Raw genomic sequence first — 21,800 nt, 5'->3', positions numbered from 1 at the left:
ATTTAATATCTTAAAGAATGCTTGCAACTTTTGCAACTTTTGCAACTTGAAAGGGGGAAGGAAAAGACCTTGCAAATTAAAAAAGAATGCCGCAGACTGAAGATTATTGGTCCCTGTTAAGCAAAAGATTGTAACTTAAGTGATGACGTAGTGTCGGTTAGCTAACCTTGAATCTTGGCTACACTAATTATAATTAAGTTAATTCACTTTCTAAAAGCATTATTGGTGATGCATATTACAGATAACAGTGGAGGGCAGATGACCAATTATTTGTCACACTTTATCCCTTTGGTTTTCATCATCGTTAATTGGCTGCAACTCAATTATTATAAAGCTCGAGTTTGTTTTCTGATTGTGACTTTTAATCATACTAAATTCATTCAAGTTAACGTCCACGGAATCGGTGATCAGGTTTTTCATACGCTATTACTGTTCATTACAAGGATTTTGAAAAAAAACAAAAAGCAAGTGAGTGCCATATTGGTTCATTTTTCCTTGTCAAACAGTAGGTCAAACCAGGGGGTCAAAAATATATTTAAAACGCCCAGAAAATTGTTCCTGCACCGGTAACCAAATTGAAGAGTAACAGTTCCTTCCGTTCGTCTATGTATATATCTGTGTGACACACAATTATCAACTGTAGATTTGACCTTGATTTCTTTATTTTTCCAGAAAAAAGCACGTCACTGTTGTTTAGTTTCTTTTTTAGAAAGGAAATTAATGGTAGACGAGTCCTTATTATTCCTGATCAAGAACCCAAAATGAATCCACACTCTAGTCTAGTCGCCAGTCATCCATGTATTTCTTTTTTGTTTTCAACTTAATTTAGGGCTGATGAGATGAGATGGATCGTGCTAAACGTCTTCATGTCCTGTCAAATACTTTCCGCTGACATGTCAATTTCTACGAAACAAATGGATTAGTTTTGTTCAGCCCACAAAATATATAATCGCAACTAGTGTTTAAAAATGTAAGTTTATTAATTTTTTGGGATTCTATTTCTAATTTTTGTTGGTCAATCAATAGGCTACGCAATCAATCCCGGGTAGAGCATAATGGGCTAATGTAAGCCCTCAGCACTTGAAGTCCGAATGGGCTGATCAAGCATATTAAAGAAAAATGGATATCAGATCCAGTCCAAGAGAGAGTGAGAGAAAAAAAAATATTGAAAAAGTTTTATGGTAAACGAATTCTTTAATATAATGTAGATATATAAAGGGAAAAGGTCAATGGGTGCGTTGGGTAAGTTAAGTAGATTTGAGGAGAAAGTTATACATTACACATGGACAAGTTTCCTCTTTTTTTTGCCTAAGACATGGACAAGTTTTGAGTTGTGAATTCAGTTGAAAAACAAGTTGCGTCTGTATATGTCGTATTTCAACTGAGCTACGTACGTACATGATCTAACATTACTTCCCCTATAATGCATTCAATTAACAAATAATCAACTTAATTAGTTAAGATCAGAAACAGAAAGAAGAAAGAATGGCATCTGTGATTATACCACCGATGCCACCTTCGGCCCGTGATGATGCTCTCCATCTCTACCGTGCCTTCAAAGGTGATCGTTCATTTCTGTTTCTTTTTTCCCTCTCTAATTTGCATGTAACGTATATATTGTTCTTCTTTAATTTGGGAATGCCATTGCTTTTGGTAAACTAATAAGCTGATGAATTCATGACAAGGATTTGGATGCGACACGGCAGCAGTGATCAATATTCTAGGGCACAGAAATGCAACACAGCGTGCTGCCATCCAAAAAGAATACCACGCCACCTACTCCGAAGACCTCAACAAGCGTTTGTCCTCCGAGCTTAGTGGACAACTCAAGGTAACTAATTATTTTATTCGAGTATAATCAAGCATAATTTCATGATCATGGCTTAATAATTTGATGATGTGCATGCAGAGAGCAGTGATAATGTGGATGCCTGATCCGGCAACGCGGGACGCCAACATCGTACGGCATGCTTTGGAGGGAGATGTTGATCTCAAAGCTGCCACTGAAGTCATATGTTCTCGAACTCCCTCCCAGATGCGACAATTCAAACAAATCTATTTCTCCAGCTTTGACGTCGACCTTGAGGATGACCTTGCTACTAAATTATCCTCTGGAGATCACAAAAAGGTCACTTTACAATATTTTGTTTACCAAATATTTCAGTATATTACTTCTCCAAAAAAATAAAAAAAAATAAAAATTGAAACATTGCCGCGTGTGTTGTAAAGTTGCTGGTAGCATACATTAGTGTGCCACGCTACGAAGGTCCAGAATATGATCAAGCGATGGTGCAGAAGGATGCAGAACTTCTCAATAAGGCTGGGGAGAAGAAATTGGGGACGGATGAGAAGGTTTTCATCCAAATTTTCAGTGAAAGAAGCAGGGCACATTTGGTTGCTGTTGGCTCTGCTTATCAAAGTTTGTATGGTCATTCATTGGAAAAGGTACCTCTGACTCTGACTCTGTCTCTTCTTCAACCTATATATATATATATATATATATATATATATATATATATATATCATTTGCCTAAACTAAATCTACTTATCACTTTCACTGCAGGCAGTAACCAAGGAAACATCTGGGTATTTTTTTAATGCACTTTTGACAATATTGCAGTGTGCTGACCATCCTGGCAAGTATTTTGCAAGGGTACTTACTGTCTTAAATTCATGAGACTTTGGTAAGGTTGGAGGAAAGGAAAGTAGAAGATTAATTTAACATTATATTGATTTATGATCTGGAATTCGTTAATTGCAGGTTTTACGCAAGGCAATGAAGGGTTTGGGTACGGATGACCCAACACTGATAAGGGTAATTGTGACAAGGGCTGAGATTGATATGCAGTACATAAAGGCAGAATATCGGAATCAATATGGAAAATCATTGCATGATGCAGTTCAATCAGATACCTCTGGACATTACAAGGCCTTTCTTCTCTCTCTTTCAGGCACCAACCCTTAGCTAAAATCACTCTGCCAAGTATCAGACGTCAAATCCTCTCTTTTACGCAATCTAAGAGGCTTGAAATTAATTAGACAAAGCTTGATCGGCGGATGTTAAACAAGGTCAAAAGCTATGGCCTAAGCTGCAAGTTGTTTCTTAATCTGCTTGAAATGCAGACTGTCTCCTGCCTGGCTGGTCATACTTGAATGTATAGACTAGAGCTCTGAATTTTGTTTTGCATGTGTGGTTTAGGTTAAAACTCGTGTAATAATATGTACATGAAAATTATAAGCATCATATGTTTGTGATAAAATTAACCAGTCTACATAGGCTACCCCTCTCCCCTGTTTTTTCCTTTGCCATTTTTACCTTTGGGGCATCTAGCACATAGTCCTAAACCAATGCTGCCTGCCTAATTATGCAGTAGTTTTCTGGTATAGTTGGCCTTCTCGATCGGTTTAGCTAGTTGAATAATTAGGCATAGCATATATATATTTACTAGCGATGGATATGTATATTCCAAAATTTGAACCTAAACGATTGTCAATCATTTGCTTCCTCAAATAGTTGAATTCCTTGAAAAATGGCATGCCACATTAACCAAACAAGGAGCCACCCCAAACTTAGTGATCATGATCATTGGTGAACGGCAGCTTTAAATACAATCCCATTACTTGATTAAATTTTGCATATCTGACATAATTATCTTTCCCTAGTATTTCTCTTCATTTAATCTATACTGCTCTTAATTTCCCTCCCCTTTTGAAACTGTCTCTTACTTATTATATCCTAATTAACCCCCGTCTCCTAGAAAAGCCATGGTTAGCAACTCAGCCATGGCTTGCCTTTATGAAAAAAACGTAGCTTCACGCCTTCATCTGGTATCGGTGTTTTGCATTTCTTTGGTCGTTTCCGGCTTTGCAGAGCTTCAGAGGTTTCAACACGCAATAAAAGATGATGGGTCGCTTAGCTTTTTGGTGGTTGGAGATTGGGGCAGAAGAGGGTTCTATAACCAATCCGCAGTTGCTTTACAGGTCCTTGATTAATTCAATTTTATAATCTATATATGTTTCTGTTGTTTTTACGACTAATTAATTATATCTATTGACATGCAAGACAGATGGGAAGGATTGGAGAGCAATTAGATATAGATTTTGTTGTATCCACCGGAGATAATTTCTACGGTGATGGATTAAGGGATGTAAACGATCCAGCATTTTTGGAGTCCTTCAAGGACATTTACACAGCTACTAGCTTGCAAAAACAGTGGTATAGTGGTAAGTTTATTAACAAAATCCCCCTCATTCTCTGTAATTTTATCACATTTGTATCAATTAAAGATTTATGCATATATCGATCGTATTTGTGCAGTTTTAGGAAACCATGACTATAGGGGTGATACTGAGGCACAATTAAGCCCTGCGCTCCGAAGGATTGATAGCCGATGGCTTTGCCAGAGATCCTTTATTCTTAATACAGGTAAAATCACTTTCTTTTTCTTTTTTTTAAAATTTTATACTTGTAGCTTGAGGTTGTGTATTCGAATTCCCTTCTTCATATCACTCGTATATAAATAAATAAAAGACTGAAAATCAACCACCTTGATGAATTTTTACTTTCATAATTATATGTTCTTATTTAATTTTGCATACAAATCTGGTAGGAATTGCGGAGTTTTTTTTCGTGGACACCACTCCATTTGTGAACAAATACTTGGTTGACAAAGAAAATAATTATGATTGGCGAGCAGTATCTCCCCGTGGGACTTACGTCGCTAACCTTCTACAGGTAACTACTCCCAGTTACATGTAACATGCAACGTGGGTTTTCATTTATTTATGAAACACAACAAGATCACAAAATTTTGACGATGATTATGTTGATCACTGTAACAAGGATTTGAAAGTGGCATTGAACAAGTCAACTGCAAAGTGGAAGATAGTCGTTGGTCACCATGCGATCAGAAGTGTTGGACATCACGGCGACACTCCGGAGCTCATAAGTCTCCTCTTACCAACACTTAAGGTAATAATTTGCCCATCATTATTATATATTCGTTAATCAAAAGGCTCCGGAGATATATCAAATTATGATTAGGGTATGATTTTATTGTGATGACTTTCAGGCTCACAATGTTGATATGTACATGAATGGACATGACCACTGTTTGGAGCACATCAGTAGCCTCGACAGGTAGAACAACAAGAACCCTAATTAAATTAATTAGTAGATTATTAATTTCTTGAAGGAAACATGTGTCTGTATATTAAGGATGGATCTAAGCCAATTTTAATTACTTGATGAATTGCAGTCCGATTCAGTATTTAACAAGCGGGGCAGGTTCAAAAGCATGGAGAGGAGATGTTAAGAGTTATAAAAACAATCGAGCCATGAAGTTCTTCTATGATGGCCAAGGTTTCATGTCTGTGAAACTGACCGGATCGGATGCTAAGATTGCATTCTATGATGTTTTAGGCAGGCTTTTGCACACCTGGAAGATGTCTAAGCCGCTTCACTCTACCATGTAATTATGAAGTGCTCGCCTCCCCATGGCAGAGAGACCAACAACAATCAGGAAAGGAAAATTACAACACAGCTAGTTGATCTGTTTTGTAAATTAATTTAGTAGTTGGGGATACGTTCTCTGTGTACATGTCATTATTGATTTCTAGGCTTCATGTACGTACGGGTTCTCTAGCTGTATATATTAATAACACAATATTTTATTCTTCTCTGATCGGTCCACATGATTTCCAAGTAGTCCTTGATTTCACTTACATCCCAAAAGAACAGCAGCCTCATATTCATAGTTATTGATTTTGTCAAGTGCATGTTCTTTAAAAATAAAATAAAAAAGGAAATAATTCATTCTGATTCATTTGCTAAGCGGGTATGATTCTGTGTCGGGGAGTCTGGGACCTTGGGTATGGAATAATGGAACATGTTGTTCTCAAATTTATTTGGATGGGCAATGTGATGGAGCTAGAAATTCTATTAGGGATGGTCAATTTTAAATAGCTTTATAATTACATTAAACTTAGTTTTTATAAGAAAATATATTTACGAATTCATTATAATGATTAAATTTCAATATCACAAATTTAATATCTTAGTAAGCATAACTTAAATTCTAACAATCTAAAAATAATGAAAGAGTATCAAAAGTTGATTTTAGATAAAATGAGAAAATCAAATAAAATTCTTGGCGCACACATATAAATGACATATGAAGACATACAAACAAATATAGATATGTTCATTGTAGACAATTTACATTTGCGAGAAGGGTCAACAGTAAGTATAGTCATAAAACAACTTGAATAACATAGATAAATATAAGGTTTTCAAAATGTTGAGAAGGGTCAAGTGACCCTTTTGGGCCTTCATTGGCTTCACCAATAGCATGGTGGAATGATGAGAGTCCTGCAAGGGAATTTCGAGCTTGTTAAACTATATGATTTTCTTAGAAATCGATCGCGATCAAGTGGAATGTATGTATGTATATATAATTATATAATTATTATATTATTATATTATATACTGTGTCTCGGCGTCGGATCTCCACTTGCGTTTCGGCGTCGGATCTTCACCACCATCCTTTTTACAGTTTCCTTATGTTCAGAATAAGTCACAAAGACTCTTTGGGTTCTATGTGTAGTTTTTACATCTCCTTGTAAGAGCTTTTCATCTCTCATTTGTGAGAGTTTTATTTGTATTGTTATGACTTGATTTTTTCAATATTTATCTCTTTTTTATTATTCTGAGTTTATAATCTTAAGTGGGATGCCTATACCAGAGTTTCTTTGATCATGCATGATCGTTAGTAGAGGCGCACCAGATTGTCTTAATTTTGATGTTAGACCGTTCCGTTATCATAATGGCCCCTTGTGGCTAGTTTGTATTGGGCATTTGTGGTTAGTGGCTTTTTTAACTAAATTATGAATGCAATCATAGAATTTTTAAATAAAAAAAAGAAAAAAAAAAAGAACTAAATTCACTTTCATATAATAATCCAAAATAAACCCATATATATATAGGTGATATATAGATATAGGTCCACTCTGAGACAGGTAACTACTGGACCGGGGTGGTAGTTTGAAGCAATCTATTTAAAAATACAACTGAACAGACAAATGCATGTGATAAAAGGTATTCTTTTGGGGGCGGTTTTTCCATAAGTTGAGTTGAGATAGACTACCCCTGCCACAGTGCATTATTAGTGGATAAATTTCTTGTCGATTTGTGTATAATTAATCGTAAACGTCATGTGTGGCCTCGCGAACCCCATGCTCCATTATTCATTTTGATAGCCTTAGCCTTGCGATTCCATTTTGCCCTTTTGATATTTGTAACTATTGTCACCCTATCCAATCCATTGAGTGCTCAAATCACACGCATCCATATCTTTTTGTTTAATCTATATGTTTGTATGCAACCCAACTCAACCATATAAAAAAGACAGGGGGTTGCCTTGCTTTGGAGAGACCCTCCATACCATTTTAAGCTTCTTCTGTTTCCATTTCTCTACTCTTCCCTTGTTCTTAATTAGCTAAGCCAGCTAGCTAGCTATGGAAATGAAGACCACGACTATTGCAAGTGTTTTGATCTCTGTTCTAGTTGTGTGCAGCTTGTCTTGTGCAGCAGAGCTACTACGACGATTCCAGCACGCACCCAAAGCCGATGGATCTCTTAGCTTTTTGGTTCTTGGAGATTGGGGAAGAAGAGGAGCCTTCAATCAATCTCAAGTTGCTCTTCAGGTACTTCCATTCCATCTAACACTTGATTGTTTTCCTTTCCTCCTCTTCTTAAATAATCTTCTAATTGTTTTTATGTCCTCTACTTTCTCTATTTTGTTCTTTTGCTCCTCCGTTTTGGGGAATAATTCCGTTTATATTCTTTATACTCGCTATCTATCCAGTCTAGATAACCGTTCTTGGTCATATAGTTGCGCATGCATGATGTAGGAATGGCCCATTTCCAAAAAACTAGGACAACTTTTTTATGTCGTGGCCTAGATTTGACTCTGAGACGGAAATCCATTACAAAGAGACTGAACTGAACACCATTATTTGTCTGCTTTACATCCAATCAGCTTCTGACACATTATACAATTGTATTATTGGAGTATGTACAGCTCAGAGCGGATATTCCTTTTTCTTGCACTACGTCTACATGTACACGGAAATGATTGGTTTCTGGAAAATAATGCTTTATATTACTTTAGGTAGGCCAATAAATAATGCTTTATTTCAAATGGGTTGTTCACCTACTAAACTTCAATCATCTGGTACTGGTAGGTATGAATTGCAACTTGAAATTTCATCAAGAAAAAGATTTCACCTTTACCATATATAATTGCATAGTTTTTTCCCTATGGGGTCAAGCTCAGTAAAAAAAAGGGCATTGATTTGCATACTAGTGGTTTCAAATTCGACCTCCCACACACTGATGATATGTGTGAGAAATCTCATTTCCTTTAGTTTGAGGCTATCACTAGTATTCAAAAAATAGCATAGTTTTTTGGTTTGAAGTTTTGTAAGTATAACGGAAAATATTAACTAACCTTCGTCCATGCATTCAAATTTGTAGATGGGAATAATTGGAGAGAAGTTGGATATTGATTTTGTAATATCCACGGGGGATAATTTTTACGATAATGGATTGACGGGCATCGACGATCCAAATTTCGAAGACTCATTTACCAAAATCTACACAGCACCGAGCCTGCAAAAGCAATGGTACAATGGTACATATCCCAATTCCCAAACTCTTAGACAATTAAATCCACACTAGTTTTAAAAGCAATATATATATATATATATAACAATGTTTTTTGTATTGCAGTTCTGGGTAATCATGATTATAGAGGTGATGTTGAAGCACAACTGAGTCCTGTTCTCAGAGAATTGGATGCCAAATGGCTTTGCTTGAGATCCTTCATAGTTGATACCGGTAAGGCTAAAGTGTACATCTCAAAATATTTATGTTCTAATCTAAACAGAGAAAACCAAATTGTTTTCTTCAGGAAATAGTTTTATTAATCACATTATTGTTATTTTTCTATATTTGCAGAAATTGCAGAGCTTTTCTTTGTGGATACAACTCCCTTTGTTGATAAATATTTCACTCATCCAGAGGACGCTGTCTATGACTGGAGTGGCATATTACCCCGAAATCATTACTTATCAAATCTCCTCAACGTATACTTCATTTCTCCTCAAATTCAAAATTTTCCGAACTAATTTAATTAGAATACTAGCTAGAATTAATAATTTTGGTTTTGGTTTTGGTTTTGGCAAAGGATTTGGATTCAGCATTAAAAGAATCTACTGCAAAGTGGAAGATCGTCATTGGCCACCACACGATTAGAAGCGCTGGATATCATGGTGAAACAAAGGAGCTTGTAACACAGCTTCTCCCAATTCTTCTGGTACTTCATTTCAAACTAAAAACTAGAAGAAGAAAAAACACCCACCTTTTCCACCTTTTCCTTTTTGTTTTTTTTAATCAACGATGATCATGCATGCATGTCTTAAACTTTCAGGAGAACAATGTTGATCTTTACATGAATGGGCACGACCATTGCTTAGAACATATAAGTAGTCCCGACAGGTACTAGAATTCAATTAATCTTTTATTTAATTTATTATTAGCCACTGCATTTTTGCGGGAAAATAACAATAATTTTACATGCAGCCCACTTCAGTTTGTAACAAGTGGTGGTGGGTCAAAGGCATGGAAGGGTGAACTTAGCCTGTACAATCCAAGCGAAATGAAGTTGTATTACGATGGGCAGGGTTTCATGTCAGTGCAAATCACTGAAAGACGAGTGGATATTGCCTTCTATGATATTTTTGGCAATGTCTTGCATAAATGGGCGACGTCAAACCAGCTTTACCCTACCATCACCATGTAACGCAGACCAGGACGAGGACGAGGACGGGGACAAGGAGGAGGAGAGCGTCGACTCGACATGCACCTGCATGGGCCATATCTAAGATTAATTCCTGTCAAATTATTAATTAATGCTAAGCGCTAATTAGCCTACTACAACATAAATGCCATTGCCAGGGCTATAAGTATGTGATTAATGGAAACAAGTTTTTTTGTCTTTCTGTCTCCGCTAATTCATCTTATTTGCGGAAAGTCACTCTCTTCTTGTTACAAACTAGAACAATTGGAAAAGCAACGAATTATTTAGCAATTGAAGGCAAAGAGTTTATCATAATTTAATTTTAGTTCATGCTTAACACGGACGGAAAACAGGAAGTGGAAGATTTGATGTTTGGTGGTGTCCCCAAGTAATCAATCTTAGGGATTAATTTCATACTTAATTGTTTCTTTCTAAAAAAAGTAAGGTGAGTGAGAATGACGTGGAGATAAGTTGATAGAGACAAAGGGGCCAGGAAAAAAGGTGTAAGTTTTCTGAATGCCACCATATTTGTTTCTTCCAAAAAGATATTTTATCACCGGCTTTTGAAAGGGAGGAGAAGGAAAAAAGAGAGAGAGGCCAGGTCATCATATGCAATTAGTGAGGTTAATATTTCATGCAAATTAAATTCTAGTAGAAATAAAATGAGAGTTTATTTATAAATATTAATGGGGAGCTACTCACTATATCTATATATATAGGCTCACATCACTATATCTAAAAATATAGGCTCACAGCACTATATCTAAAAATATAGGCTCACATCACAAGCACAACGCTATCCACCAGTCAGTTCTCTCATATTTTCTGCTAAAAACTCAAACATGGCTTCTTTTTCTACTTGTGATTCCAAAACCATATTTTTCTTCTTTGGGTTGAGAGCAGCATGCCTGTCACTTTGTTTGGTTGGTTCTGTAGCTGAGCTTCAACGTTTTGAGCACCCACCAAAAGCAGATGGATCTCTTAGCTTCTTGGTTGTTGGAGATTGGGGAAGACGAGGACTCTACAACCAATCTCAAGTTGCTCTCCAGGTTTCTACATATCATTTTTCTCAGAGCCATGATCTCTGTACTTAATTGACAATTTGTATACGTGTGTATATGTTTGCATGTTTGTGATTATATGAACGATATATATGTTTGCATGTCTAGATTTCTATATCTCATGCTGCCATGGTTACCAAATTTCACCTTCTTCTTTTTTTTGGTCTTAATCAATCCGAGTTCAAAATTTCACCATCTTTTTTCTGGTCGTAATCAATCTGAGTTCAAAATTTCACCATCTGGGACCATATAATTTGATGATGAATGAATGTATTATGCATGGTTCCAATTTACATAAACAGTGTTAGCTAGGGCTCGGGAGGGTATATTCTATTATGCTCTCAAGAGCCATTATTAAATATTCGATGCATACTCTAAAAGGGTCCTTATCTCTGTCACTTTGGTCTAGCAATTGTCGTGTACAAATTTAATTAGCAACCATCCCCATCATCAATAATTCTGGTTCTGGTTCTGGTTCTGGTTCTGGTCCTGGTCCTGGTCCTGGTCCTGGTTGGTTGTTTTGAAATTGACTGGTAGCTAGATATTTTCAGATGGTGATATTTTATTAGCAACTTTAATCCTTAATTTGAATTGCAGATGGGTCTAATTGGAGAGAAAGCAGAGATAGACTTTGTCATCTCTACCGGTGATAATTTCTATGAGGATGGTTTAACAGGCGTGGATGATCCAGCATTCAATGAGTCATTTTCCAACATCTATACTGCCCCTAGCCTAAATAAGCAATGGTACAATGGTAAAATATACGCACCCCACCATCATGTTAAGTTAATTAACGTCGTTAACTGGTAGCATAATTACATGATTAATGCAGTCTTGGGCAACCATGACTATCGGGGTGATGCTGAGGCACAACTGAGTCCCGTCCTCAGAAAAATTGATAGCAGATGGCTTTGCTTAAGATCATTCATTGTAAATGCAGGTAAGCCAACCCTACCTACTTGTGTAAAATGCAACAAAATGCTAGCTCAGCATTAATAAAACTAACTAATATATTTTGGTGGCAGAAATCGTTGACTTTTTCTTTGTGGACACAACCCCATTTGTGGATGACTACTTTACAAATCCAAAGAACCATACCTATGATTGGAGGGGCGTCACTCCTCGGGAGGATTATCTTTCCAATCTCTTGAAGGTAACGTTACATATTATTCTTATTCTTATTCTTATTATCTTTGCCAATTGCCACTCAATTTTTTATTTTCATTTTTTTCTTCATTTGGGGCATATCTAAATTTATATATAGGATGTGGATTCAGCACTAAAAAATTCGAGTGCAAAATGGAAAATTGTAGTGGGTCACCATACAATTAAAAGTGCAGGACATCATGGTGTCACCCAAGAGCTTGTAACCCAACTTCTCCCAATCCTCAAGGTACGTACGAATGTTCCTAATAAATAAATAAATTTCAACTGTATGTGTATGTATATAAGAAGAACCAAAACAAAAGATTTCCTTTTGAGCAACTGTAAAATAATATTTTAATTTATTATACGAATTGTTTCCACTTTTCTTCAGGCAAATAATATCGATTTTTATGTGAACGGACATGACCATTGCTTGGAGCACATCTCTGATACTCACAGGTAATTAACAAGTAAAAACAAACTTGGGTTAATGTATGTAAACACCAATTGATTTGGTTGTGAATGCAGTGAAATTAATTTCTTCACAAGTGGAGGTGGCTCCAAGGCATGGAGAGGTGATATAAAGTGGTGGAGTCCAGAGGAACTCAAGTTGTATTACGACGGCCAAGGTTTCATGTCAATCCAAATGACCAAGGCCTCTGCTGATGTAGCGTTCTACGATGTCTTTGGCAATGTTCTGCATAAATGGAGCCTCTCCAAACACCTTCGCTCAGCCACGGACAGAACTTTCACCTATGCTTAAAATACTCATTCATTCTAATTATTTACTGTAAGCTCATTGCCATAAATAATAAATAACAAGGCATCGTCAAATTATCTTTTACATTAAAATGTTACTCAAATAGTTGGAACATAAATTCTTCCTAGTCATATTGGGCAAAAAATAAACTACTTTTCATCCAATGATACATTAAATATAGATTGCTGTGTTCTCCAGTGTGGTAAGCTCATTACCAGTTCTCTATGTAACTTGCGGGCATAATCTTCCCACTTTGCGATTGCAATCCTAAAATCAACCCAATTAAAGGAATGTTGTGCACTCCCAACGAATGTCACGTTGCTAAATACAGAGTCTACTAGACAAACATCCTTCGCAAATAAAGATTTGAGGCAAACAAATCTCTCCCTCTGTGATTGTGACAACACTACCACCGTGGTAGTTTCTTCTACTTTGGCAGATTTGAAATCAGGAGCTTTCCAACAGTAGAATTGTACAACCTGTGGCATATCATGAGCAAAGCAGGTTTAATAACAGACTTAACCTTAAGGAAATTATAAGTTTAAGAAGTACTGCACAGAGAAATCTCAAACTATGCTGGTAAGAAGAACGTCTATATTCTCACATCAAGAGAATTCAACATTCTCTGTTTATTCGAGATTTCACGATTGCTTGAGTTTGAAAATGTATTTACTGAGCATGCATTCATCTTCTCCTTAACATGAACAGCAAATGAGAGTGGGCATTCGGTTGAATACCTGAAGTGCATGCAAGATGTTGATGAACTCATGCTCAAACAACTCATCTCCCCTTGTTAATCGCAGTGGCTCCATAAGTAACTCAGAGATATTCGAACAGTAGCTCTTGTCTTGATGGAAAAGTTGATCGTATCCAAGAACATGCAGTCTTGCCCAGCATATATCAAAACCCAACTGCTGATCAGAAGAAGCTTGGTCTGGTGAAAACCAGTACATATTACTGGATGCTGGAAAAGGCAGGCATAATTCAGGAGCATTATCATGCAAAAAATTCTTTGACAGAAGGGTTATAAGTTTAGCATCCTCATCATAGGTAGCATCACGACTAAACCATAATGCCAGTGTGAGTCTTTCCCCATCAGTAATCTGTGAAATGATATTTAAGCATCAGAAAACAATGCAATTTAGATACAGTGATATCAGACAGCAACTCTGCATCTAAAGACCCAAAAAGAAAACAAAAGAGAACGATTAACATCCCCAGTTTTCACCAAACAGGATGGAAGACCATGAGATTTAGTTGTACCACTAGTATATACAAAAAAAGGCACAACCAAAATGAAAACTTAAATCTTTCACTTATTTATAATGGGAGAAATGTTATGCCACTATAAACAGACACACACACACACAGAGTTGAATGTACCTCATCAACAGAATGAATGTTGTGGCTGTCAGCTGTGTATATCACAACATCCTGACAAATACAATATTTTGATGAGTAAGGCAATCAATCACATATTGAAATAGACTGGACAATAAGGCAATTAATACACCTCTATCACATTGTTGTTTTCTCATTATATATATTCCTAATCTTACGACTTTAAGACTCTTGTTGTTTAAGAGACTCACATTTTCAATTCCCATGCATGTACTGTTTAAAGAAACTGGAAAACCTCCTTATATAAGCTTCAGTCACTTACCCCACCTGATGGAACAATAGTTGCTGGATCCCCATCCTGGAAGTGAAAAAGTCCACCTCTGAAATCATTTCCGTAACTATTCAAATAACAGACTGCCTTTTACAAAAGGAATTAGGAAAACCATCAGCAGAAAGACTATACAAGACATTAAAAATAAATGCGACAGTAACAAAAGCATTGCATGTGGACAAGGGGAGATTAAACCCATGGTATTTGCAACTGCCAAATTGAAAAAAGATCAAAATAAACCATTCAAAAGATTGCTCGACATCAATAATTAAAAGACGAGAATCACAACCAACTTCCAATTAAAATAGGTCAATGAAAGTTATCATCAGAGGGCACTTGACCAAGGAAAGACTATATATCCCTTTAACATTAATATCTTCAGCAAGTCGCATACACACCGCAAAGTCACGCTGCTTAAGATAGGGCCTGTTGTCATCACTATGCCACCCAATGCTCGATCCTCTACTCCAGCTGAAGGACGATGAATAGTATTATCAGATAAAGAGAGTTGAAAAAAGATAAATGAGAAAGCATCCATAGACACTCTAGAGAATCAAATAGCAAAATACAATGCTGGAAACATAATGGAGTTCCAAAGACATCTAAATAAAAATTCAGGAAGTATACTCACTCTCTTCCCGATTATAGAGCAATGTTATATTTATATTGCACAGTTATTCTAACAAATTGAGTTAGAAATACATTTATTACCAAAGGGTTACGAGGAAAATAAATCTGTTCCATGCTTCAACAGAAACAGGCTGGGCAGTTTTTCCTCAAAATTAATTTGTTCCATTATTAATATTAACTATCTGAGGACATTCTTATCTTATCTTTGAAAATCTAAGAAGGAAGAATAAGAGTTAAGGGAGGTGCCTACCTGATCAAACCGGTGAATTCAACAAAGAGTTCATACTGGCACCCAAAGAATTCCTCTACCTTCTCCTTCAACCTCTCTGCCAGTTATTCAGTCACATATGATATAACATACCCAAATTCAAAACTATAATCAAAAGGAAAGAAAGAAAAATGAAAACAAAAAAAAGGGCAGGTAGGTAGTGAACCAGCTAACAGTGGTGAGGGTTTGTTTCAGTTATAAATACCTCTGATGGGGACGAAGGGCATGATGAGGTGGGCGGAATTGGTGGCTATGAGATGCGAAAGAGTGGTTGAGAACACATGGGGTCTGTACCCAACCGTACAATTGCTCTTGTGGATAAACTCCAGTTCCTTGCATTCTTGGAAGGAAAGGAAGTTGTGGAGGATGAGGCGACGACCATGTTCTGCTGCTTCTTCTGGGTCTCCCATTTTCATCTTCTGTATTGCACTGACCCGACCCGTGAGTTGGGACTTGTATTAGACAGAAATTAATCAAAAGGAAAGGGGTAAATATAAACCCACATTTTTATGCTGTGCTGAGTTCATCAGTGCTTTGAGACTCGTGATTTGTTATTTTCACTAACTTTATTTTATGGGTTGCAATTTGCAAACTGTTCTTTTGGTCCAAAGATGAAGTTCATGATTAACATTTGCAATTTGCAAACTTTGAAAGGAGCGGTATTGGCATTAGTTAATTTCAACTCAAATTGGATTAAAGTTTTCTACTCCCAAAACCTTTGTACTTCATCTTCCATGACATTTTTTTTGCTAATCCATAATCGGGCTAGGAGGAAACAAATTTGTTGCACTGCATGGCGTTATATATCTCAAGCAATCAAATTAGATCCACACACATCAAAATTTCCGAACTTGATAGGAAAAGGAGCCAAATATAGATTAAGAGTGCTTTTCACCTACTTTAAGAGTTCATATAATAAGGGGGAAAAAAGAAGAGGACAAGGGATCTCAATTCTCAGAGAGAACTGAAAAAGTTCTTCCGCCTGTTCCTCTTGCTAGTATGATTTTTGGTTTCACTCTTGCCGCTCTTTACATTTGTTTCCAACTCATTGCAGTTTGCAGCCTACCCTGTTTCTTCTTAAGAACCTCTCTCTTTCACTCTCCTAAACTGCTCCAGCCTGATTGCTTGCTGCCGTCTTGTCATATGTCTGCTGTTCTTCTTCCTTAACGGCTGTTCTTCCGCTGCCAGTCCCCTCTGCACTTCCATTGCAGTCTTGTCTTTGAGCTTTCCCATCCGATTTTCCTTTCGGAGAAGCACTTGTACTGTGATTGGATTTTCCAGACCCATTGTCTTTATCTCTCGGGGAAGGAGTCTCAACAGTAGGGCTCATTTCAGTTGCAGTACCAGGCAACTGTTGAGGAGCCGATGAGTTACCCGAACCTGGGGGAGGAAGGAAAACTCCGGTGCCAGGTAGAGGGATGCGAGGCGGGGGATGCCTGGGAGCTGCTGGCCATCCAGCCGAACCAGGTGGGATGGGAACTGCTGCAGCAAAAGGTATGGCTGGTCCTACCGGGGCAGGCACAAACAATGGCTGGATGCCATTTTGAGGTGGAAGTTGAGAACGTATTGGTGGGGCTGGCAATACACCAGTAGTTGGAACTGCTGCATAGTGCTTGGGACCAGTAGGATGGCGAATGTGATTCGGAGATCTACTGGGTGGTGGACCCCAATAAGATGACTGGGCTGGAGCAGGTGCAGGAAAACGTTGACCATCGCTTGTTGTGGATTTTTTTGGTTGTGACTTTGTAAGAGTAACAAGTATCCGTTGCTTGCGAATGGAAGGTATTGCATGTTTTGCAAAGTCTGCGGATTTCCCTTGCATCAACAGGATAGATCTGCAGGGTCATGGTGAAACACCTTATGTCAGGAATATGGCACAAATAAATTACAGTTGAATCTCAAATGAAACTAAGCAGCCTGGAAGAGTAGAAAATGTCATTTGTCTTCAAGAAACCTGCAAGCACCAATAAAATCTGCTGTTGTAGCTTCCTACTTAAGAAGCACAGCAATGACCATGGTTTCTTCCTGAACTAATGGATGCACCAATTAGAGCCCACCAGACATCATAAGATAAGAGAGATGATGAAATAACGATGTTTTGATCTGAATTATGCAACTCATATTCTTGCAGCATCCAAAAGCAAGGAAAAATGTGTTATAGTTAGTATGACTAATGTAATGATTTCTAGTGGATGTCTTCTGAAATACAAGGGTTACAAGGTCATCTTAGTGCAACTTTTTCTCTAGTAAGTAACCCTAACTTGATTCCAATCTTTTTAAAACAATAGTATTCAGGCTTACTTTATTCTGGAAAGATGACAATAGTTATATATCAGAACTCAAAAGTAGCAACCAACAAAAAGAAAACTTCTAAAAAATGGTATCAATTGAGAGTAGTCAGAAAGGGTACCCAGGTGTAAGAGAGAGCCTGAGGGAGCCTCTATAATCCCCAGGATGGTCCATTAATAATAATCTCCCAAAAGTCATGTCACACTCTGTCAGGTAGAGCGCGCAAACAGGCCTTCCAAACCAAGACGGCCATGTGTGAGGTTGTGAATGATCACCCTACAAATAATAATCACAAAAATTACAATATCTTAGAGCACTGTGCATTTATTCAATCCTACAAACAAATTGTGTACCGTTAGCAACCTCATTATAGACATCAATGATACAAGAGTCTGGCTTCACAGTCATAACATGCATCCCAACTAAGCGATTGATAACATCCTGCAGCAAGGAAGGGATGGGTTCTATCTTCCGATCTACATATTTCATTAAAAAGAAAATTCAACAGATGGAGTTTAAGTAAAATGTGAGTAGCCATTCCCTACATTGACAAAAGATAAAACAAAATTCCAAATCTTTTATCAAAAGATCATAGTAAATTGCAACATGCCTTTGGAGGTCCCTGCAGAAATTTCATCTTCAGGTGGAGCATCTGCAATAGGGATGCCCAACTGAATCATTTCTCTTCCATGTCCCTTCATGGGCCTCTTTGAGACCACATATGTCTGACCTGTTTCTCATCACAAAGAGATAAAGATATTATTGACAACTATTAATTTTAAGAGGAAAAACCCTTTCGCAGATCACAAGTATTGACAACTTGAAGGCTTCCAAAGAAGTAAAAATAATGCTCTTCTATGAATGAAATACAAATTATTTCTAAACCATGCCATCATGGATTTGTAAGAATGAAATTGACACAATTGTATCTTTTGTTTGTTTCAAAACCATGCCATCATGGATTTGTAGACTTGCCTTGCAATTGTCTTCTTTTTCCGGCAGCCCTCAAATCATTTACCAAAGAAACAAGTTTCGAGACTTCTGTGTCACCAAGAAAATCTTCATACAATTTCAGTCCATCGACCACATTAACCTTAAAAAAAAAAGTTAAAATTTTCCACATCAAAATCTACTGATTCTGAACGAACTAGAAGTAAAAAAGATAGTATCAAATGGAGCAACTACCGTCTTTCCATCAGATATCTCATTGCCAATAAAAGTCTTTGGGACAGTGGAAAGGTTCTGCTTCTGATTCTGAATTTGGATGGAATGTGATTCATTCACTGGAAAAAGATCACAGAATCCCAAGTTTAAATACAATAGTAACAGGAATAGAACAAAACAAAACTGTCATGTCATGATAGGTGGTGTATAGTAGCCAGCAAGAGAGAGAGGGGGAGAGAGATATTATGGCAACCCATGAATTGGAACGGTCAAGTCCCCTACTAGAAACAATGCACCCCATATTATGGCAACCCATGAATTGGAATTGGAATGGACAAAGTGTATAACCTTTAGAACTTGGGGTGCAACCATCTACTTCTACAACTTCCGGTTCTGAATTTTCAGATATGGTACCCTGGGAATTCCCGAAACTCCTCAAGTTGCTATCTTCTTGAGGTTTCGTAAGAGCATCTGTCACAGCAATCATAAATAAGTAACAACAAGGCATTACTTCAAAGCATCCTTCTTCATTTCTACAATTGAGAATTGTTCAAATTTATACAATGCAGAAGATAATACAAGTTTGCATGTGTATGCGTATATGAGCTTAACAGGGGAGTAAGAAGTACTGATGTTAATTGGAGGTCATTATACTCAGTTTTGGAGTTTATATCAGAGAATGGAAAAGGAGCCTTACTACGTTATCATTGTGTACGAAAGGAGAAATAAATTCATATGCAATTTGAACAATACACCTCACTTTTGAATAATGGAATATGTAACAAGCATAATCTCACTTCACGGTAAAGAAAGCTAACTCTAGGGTGAAATCACAACTGGTGGAGTGTAGGTCAGCTAATGAAGCAGAAAACTACATGACTACGAGACAGACTACAACTATCTACAACTTTTAGGACGGCACATTTGCCCTGGGTGAAGGCGGACTTCATGAGATGGTTTATGGCTTATTTAGTCTTTACAGAACATTTTCACCACACTTTCCTTATCAGGTCACAAGTTATGAATTTATAAACTACTAAAATATAGATTCTTAACCTTTTGCCAATAACACCTCAAGAAAATTCCTAGCATGACATATGCTTCTTTAAAAGATTAGGTTTTTTGGTTCAGCTCTAAGGTTTTCTGATTTCATTACCATAAAACCAGCATTTACTACGCAATTATATGGGCACCAAATTATCAATCCTAAACCCAAAAGTTACCTTTTTTCTCTCCAGCGGGCGCTAAACCCTTATCATTTAACTTCCCAACCTCCCCACCAGGCTCAACTTCCTCACCTACTTCGCTCCCCGGCTCAAATTTTTCTGGAGCCACAACCCCTGAAGAATTCCCATCATTACTATGAGACTCTAGGGTAGAATTATGTCCCTCCTTGAAAGCCTCAGCCCTCTGTTGGCCCTTGTTAAACCCCACACCAGATCTCTTGAACTCCTTGGCCCCCGCTTTTACAGGATCATAGTACCTCTGCTGCCTCCTCCAGGCAACGTGTTGCAGTGCATAAATCACCTCGGCAACCGAAAAGTACTGCTGCATATGAAGCACGGGGTTCCAATTGCACCTCCTCTGTTGGATACATCCGATAACCACGTCGTACTCGCCTGGCTCCCCAACTGCACGCAAATGGTGGCAAAGGGAGTCTATAATGGCATTTGCAGCTGCGAATTCTCCTCGCAGCCACGAGATGAATCCATCACGCTCGTCCGGGAACCACTGGCGGTGGTGCTGGGCGATCTCGCCGCCTCCAACGGCCCCACCGCCACCACCACTAGGGAACTGCATTTTGTCCGATAAAACCACATTTCCCGATGGCATTGTCATGAGAACCCACTATACCAAATTCACTACTACCACATATAAAGCATGCCTCAGTACTCCCAGATCCAATAAATCAAGGAACGTCTATATTCTAAATCCCGCACAATTCAAGCAGATCCCACGAAATCAATGCCCTAATCTAGCAGGAATCAGTTTAAATACCACAAATTTCTTCAATTTTTCCACATTTACGAGTATAAAGTTAGAAAATTTCTGAAGAACAATGCAAAACCTGAAATGGGTTTCCCTTATTTTGTTCAAACTTCGCACCGATCCCACAAAATTACTGAATTTAGGCGAATTGTGTTAGCTGAGAGGTGAAAAACCGAGCTGGCTCAGTAGGAACTGCGGGGATGAATTAGTCAGATCTAGAAATGGGGTTTGTGGAAACAGAAAGTAAGATCAAAAGGGTGTATCAGCGTGTGTATTCATTCGTGTAAGAGAGTTGGGGGGGGGGGGGGGGGGGGGGGCTGAGTGAGTCTCAGTCAGTGGCGTAGAGATTGGGGTGGGGTTTCAAAGAGTAAGATCTAGGGTTTGGGAAAATGTAGATTGTGCGCGTGTGAAGTGAGAGCTAAGATGAAGAATGGCTTATTGAGCACGCATTTGGTCTTAAATGGTGGCTGTGAAACCCTCTCTCTCTGTCTATTTCTCTCTCTCTAAACTTGAGGGAAGGAAGCTCAGTGTGGAAGGGACAAAGAGAGCATATTCTTGAATGTAGGGGTATTTGAGTCATTGTGTTAGGGTTTTTCGAAACTAGTTTTAATTTAATTTTTCGGGAGTCTTCTCCCTCTGGGATTGAGATTGAGTTTATAATTAGCCGTTTTTTCCTGCTTTGTATAAGCTACCTAAACCACAATCCACAATCCACTTGGTCTATTTTCTGTTTCGTCACTTTTGTAACAAGTTAACAACTATTTCTTCCTAAACTAATTTTGGCATTTCCTATTTTAGGTACCTCAACTGAACATTCTAGTCTAGTAAGTATACACCATATGTTGTTATTCTCAACTCTATTTTTGCACTCTGCTTACTACAAATCTAACAATCTCAAATTTTGAATCATCATCACCAAATCATTTCTTATGTTTTTTACAAACCTAAATTTACTAATGAA

The 21,800-nt window shown here is 37.6% G+C and overlaps 6 protein-coding genes across 7 annotated transcripts; 4 read left to right on the top strand and 2 right to left on the bottom strand.

The window, feature by feature from the left end:
* The first annotated feature begins 1,485 nt into the window (after nucleotides 1-1,485).
* On the top strand, nucleotides 1,486-3,377 carry LOC117616208 (annexin D5). The gene is made up of 6 exons (XM_034345455.1): nucleotides 1,486-1,561; nucleotides 1,686-1,831; nucleotides 1,910-2,128; nucleotides 2,230-2,445; nucleotides 2,564-2,653; nucleotides 2,762-3,377. Exons 1-6 carry the CDS (start codon nucleotides 1,486-1,488, stop codon nucleotides 2,963-2,965), a joined length of 951 nt encoding a protein of 316 aa, XP_034201346.1. The 3' UTR covers nucleotides 2,966-3,377.
* A 272-nt stretch (nucleotides 3,378-3,649) lies between these two features.
* LOC117616207 (purple acid phosphatase 17-like) lies at nucleotides 3,650-5,692 on the top strand. Its single transcript, XM_034345454.1, has 7 exons — nucleotides 3,650-3,981; nucleotides 4,068-4,224; nucleotides 4,319-4,426; nucleotides 4,611-4,735; nucleotides 4,844-4,972; nucleotides 5,073-5,140; nucleotides 5,259-5,692. The coding sequence occupies exons 1-7, from the start codon at nucleotides 3,766-3,768 to the stop codon at nucleotides 5,473-5,475; spliced, it is 1,020 nt and encodes a 339-aa protein (XP_034201345.1). The 5' UTR covers nucleotides 3,650-3,765; the 3' UTR covers nucleotides 5,476-5,692.
* Nucleotides 5,693-7,334: 1,642 nt separating this feature from the next.
* Nucleotides 7,335-10,162, top strand: LOC117625740 (purple acid phosphatase 3-like). Its single transcript, XM_034357285.1, has 7 exons — nucleotides 7,335-7,704; nucleotides 8,537-8,693; nucleotides 8,792-8,899; nucleotides 9,020-9,147; nucleotides 9,249-9,377; nucleotides 9,492-9,559; nucleotides 9,644-10,162. The coding sequence occupies exons 1-7, from the start codon at nucleotides 7,516-7,518 to the stop codon at nucleotides 9,861-9,863; spliced, it is 999 nt and encodes a 332-aa protein (XP_034213176.1). The 5' UTR covers nucleotides 7,335-7,515; the 3' UTR covers nucleotides 9,864-10,162.
* A 450-nt stretch (nucleotides 10,163-10,612) lies between these two features.
* On the top strand, nucleotides 10,613-12,911 carry LOC117625731 (purple acid phosphatase 8-like). Its single transcript, XM_034357277.1, has 7 exons — nucleotides 10,613-10,909; nucleotides 11,519-11,675; nucleotides 11,754-11,861; nucleotides 11,947-12,074; nucleotides 12,186-12,314; nucleotides 12,459-12,526; nucleotides 12,596-12,911. The coding sequence occupies exons 1-7, from the start codon at nucleotides 10,703-10,705 to the stop codon at nucleotides 12,828-12,830; spliced, it is 1,032 nt and encodes a 343-aa protein (XP_034213168.1). The 5' UTR covers nucleotides 10,613-10,702; the 3' UTR covers nucleotides 12,831-12,911.
* LOC117625718 lies at nucleotides 12,867-15,923 on the bottom strand. Of its 2 annotated transcripts, XM_034357256.1 has the most exons (7): nucleotides 15,603-15,922; nucleotides 15,380-15,455; nucleotides 14,898-14,970; nucleotides 14,491-14,586; nucleotides 14,211-14,261; nucleotides 13,565-13,930; nucleotides 12,867-13,306 (listed from the first exon to the last, which is right to left on the bottom strand). In XM_034357256.1, exons 1-7 carry the CDS (start codon nucleotides 15,811-15,813, stop codon nucleotides 12,977-12,979), a joined length of 1,203 nt encoding a protein of 400 aa, XP_034213147.1. In that variant the 5' UTR covers nucleotides 15,814-15,922; the 3' UTR covers nucleotides 12,867-12,976. The 2 variants fall into 2 exon arrangements, with proteins under 2 accessions (XP_034213147.1, XP_034213156.1); XM_034357265.1 differs by lacking the exon at nucleotides 14,211-14,261 and having other exon boundaries at nucleotides 15,603-15,923.
* A 308-nt stretch (nucleotides 15,924-16,231) lies between these two features.
* On the bottom strand, nucleotides 16,232-21,383 carry LOC117636992 (RNA demethylase ALKBH10B). Its single transcript, XM_034371721.1, has 8 exons — nucleotides 20,074-21,383; nucleotides 19,199-19,321; nucleotides 18,872-18,969; nucleotides 18,662-18,779; nucleotides 18,297-18,416; nucleotides 18,050-18,162; nucleotides 17,808-17,962; nucleotides 16,232-17,232 (listed from the first exon to the last, which is right to left on the bottom strand). The coding sequence occupies exons 1-8, from the start codon at nucleotides 20,687-20,689 to the stop codon at nucleotides 16,500-16,502; spliced, it is 2,076 nt and encodes a 691-aa protein (XP_034227612.1). The 5' UTR covers nucleotides 20,690-21,383; the 3' UTR covers nucleotides 16,232-16,499.
* Nucleotides 21,384-21,800: the final 417 nt, after the last annotated feature.

Source organism: Prunus dulcis, chromosome 1 (genome assembly GCF_902201215.1).
Source record: "Prunus dulcis chromosome 1, ALMONDv2, whole genome shotgun sequence".
NCBI classification, from domain to species: Eukaryota; Viridiplantae; Streptophyta; class Magnoliopsida; order Rosales; family Rosaceae; genus Prunus; species Prunus dulcis.
The sequence above is the reverse complement of the archived record's forward strand: the minus strand, read 5'-3'. Positions and strand labels throughout refer to the sequence as shown.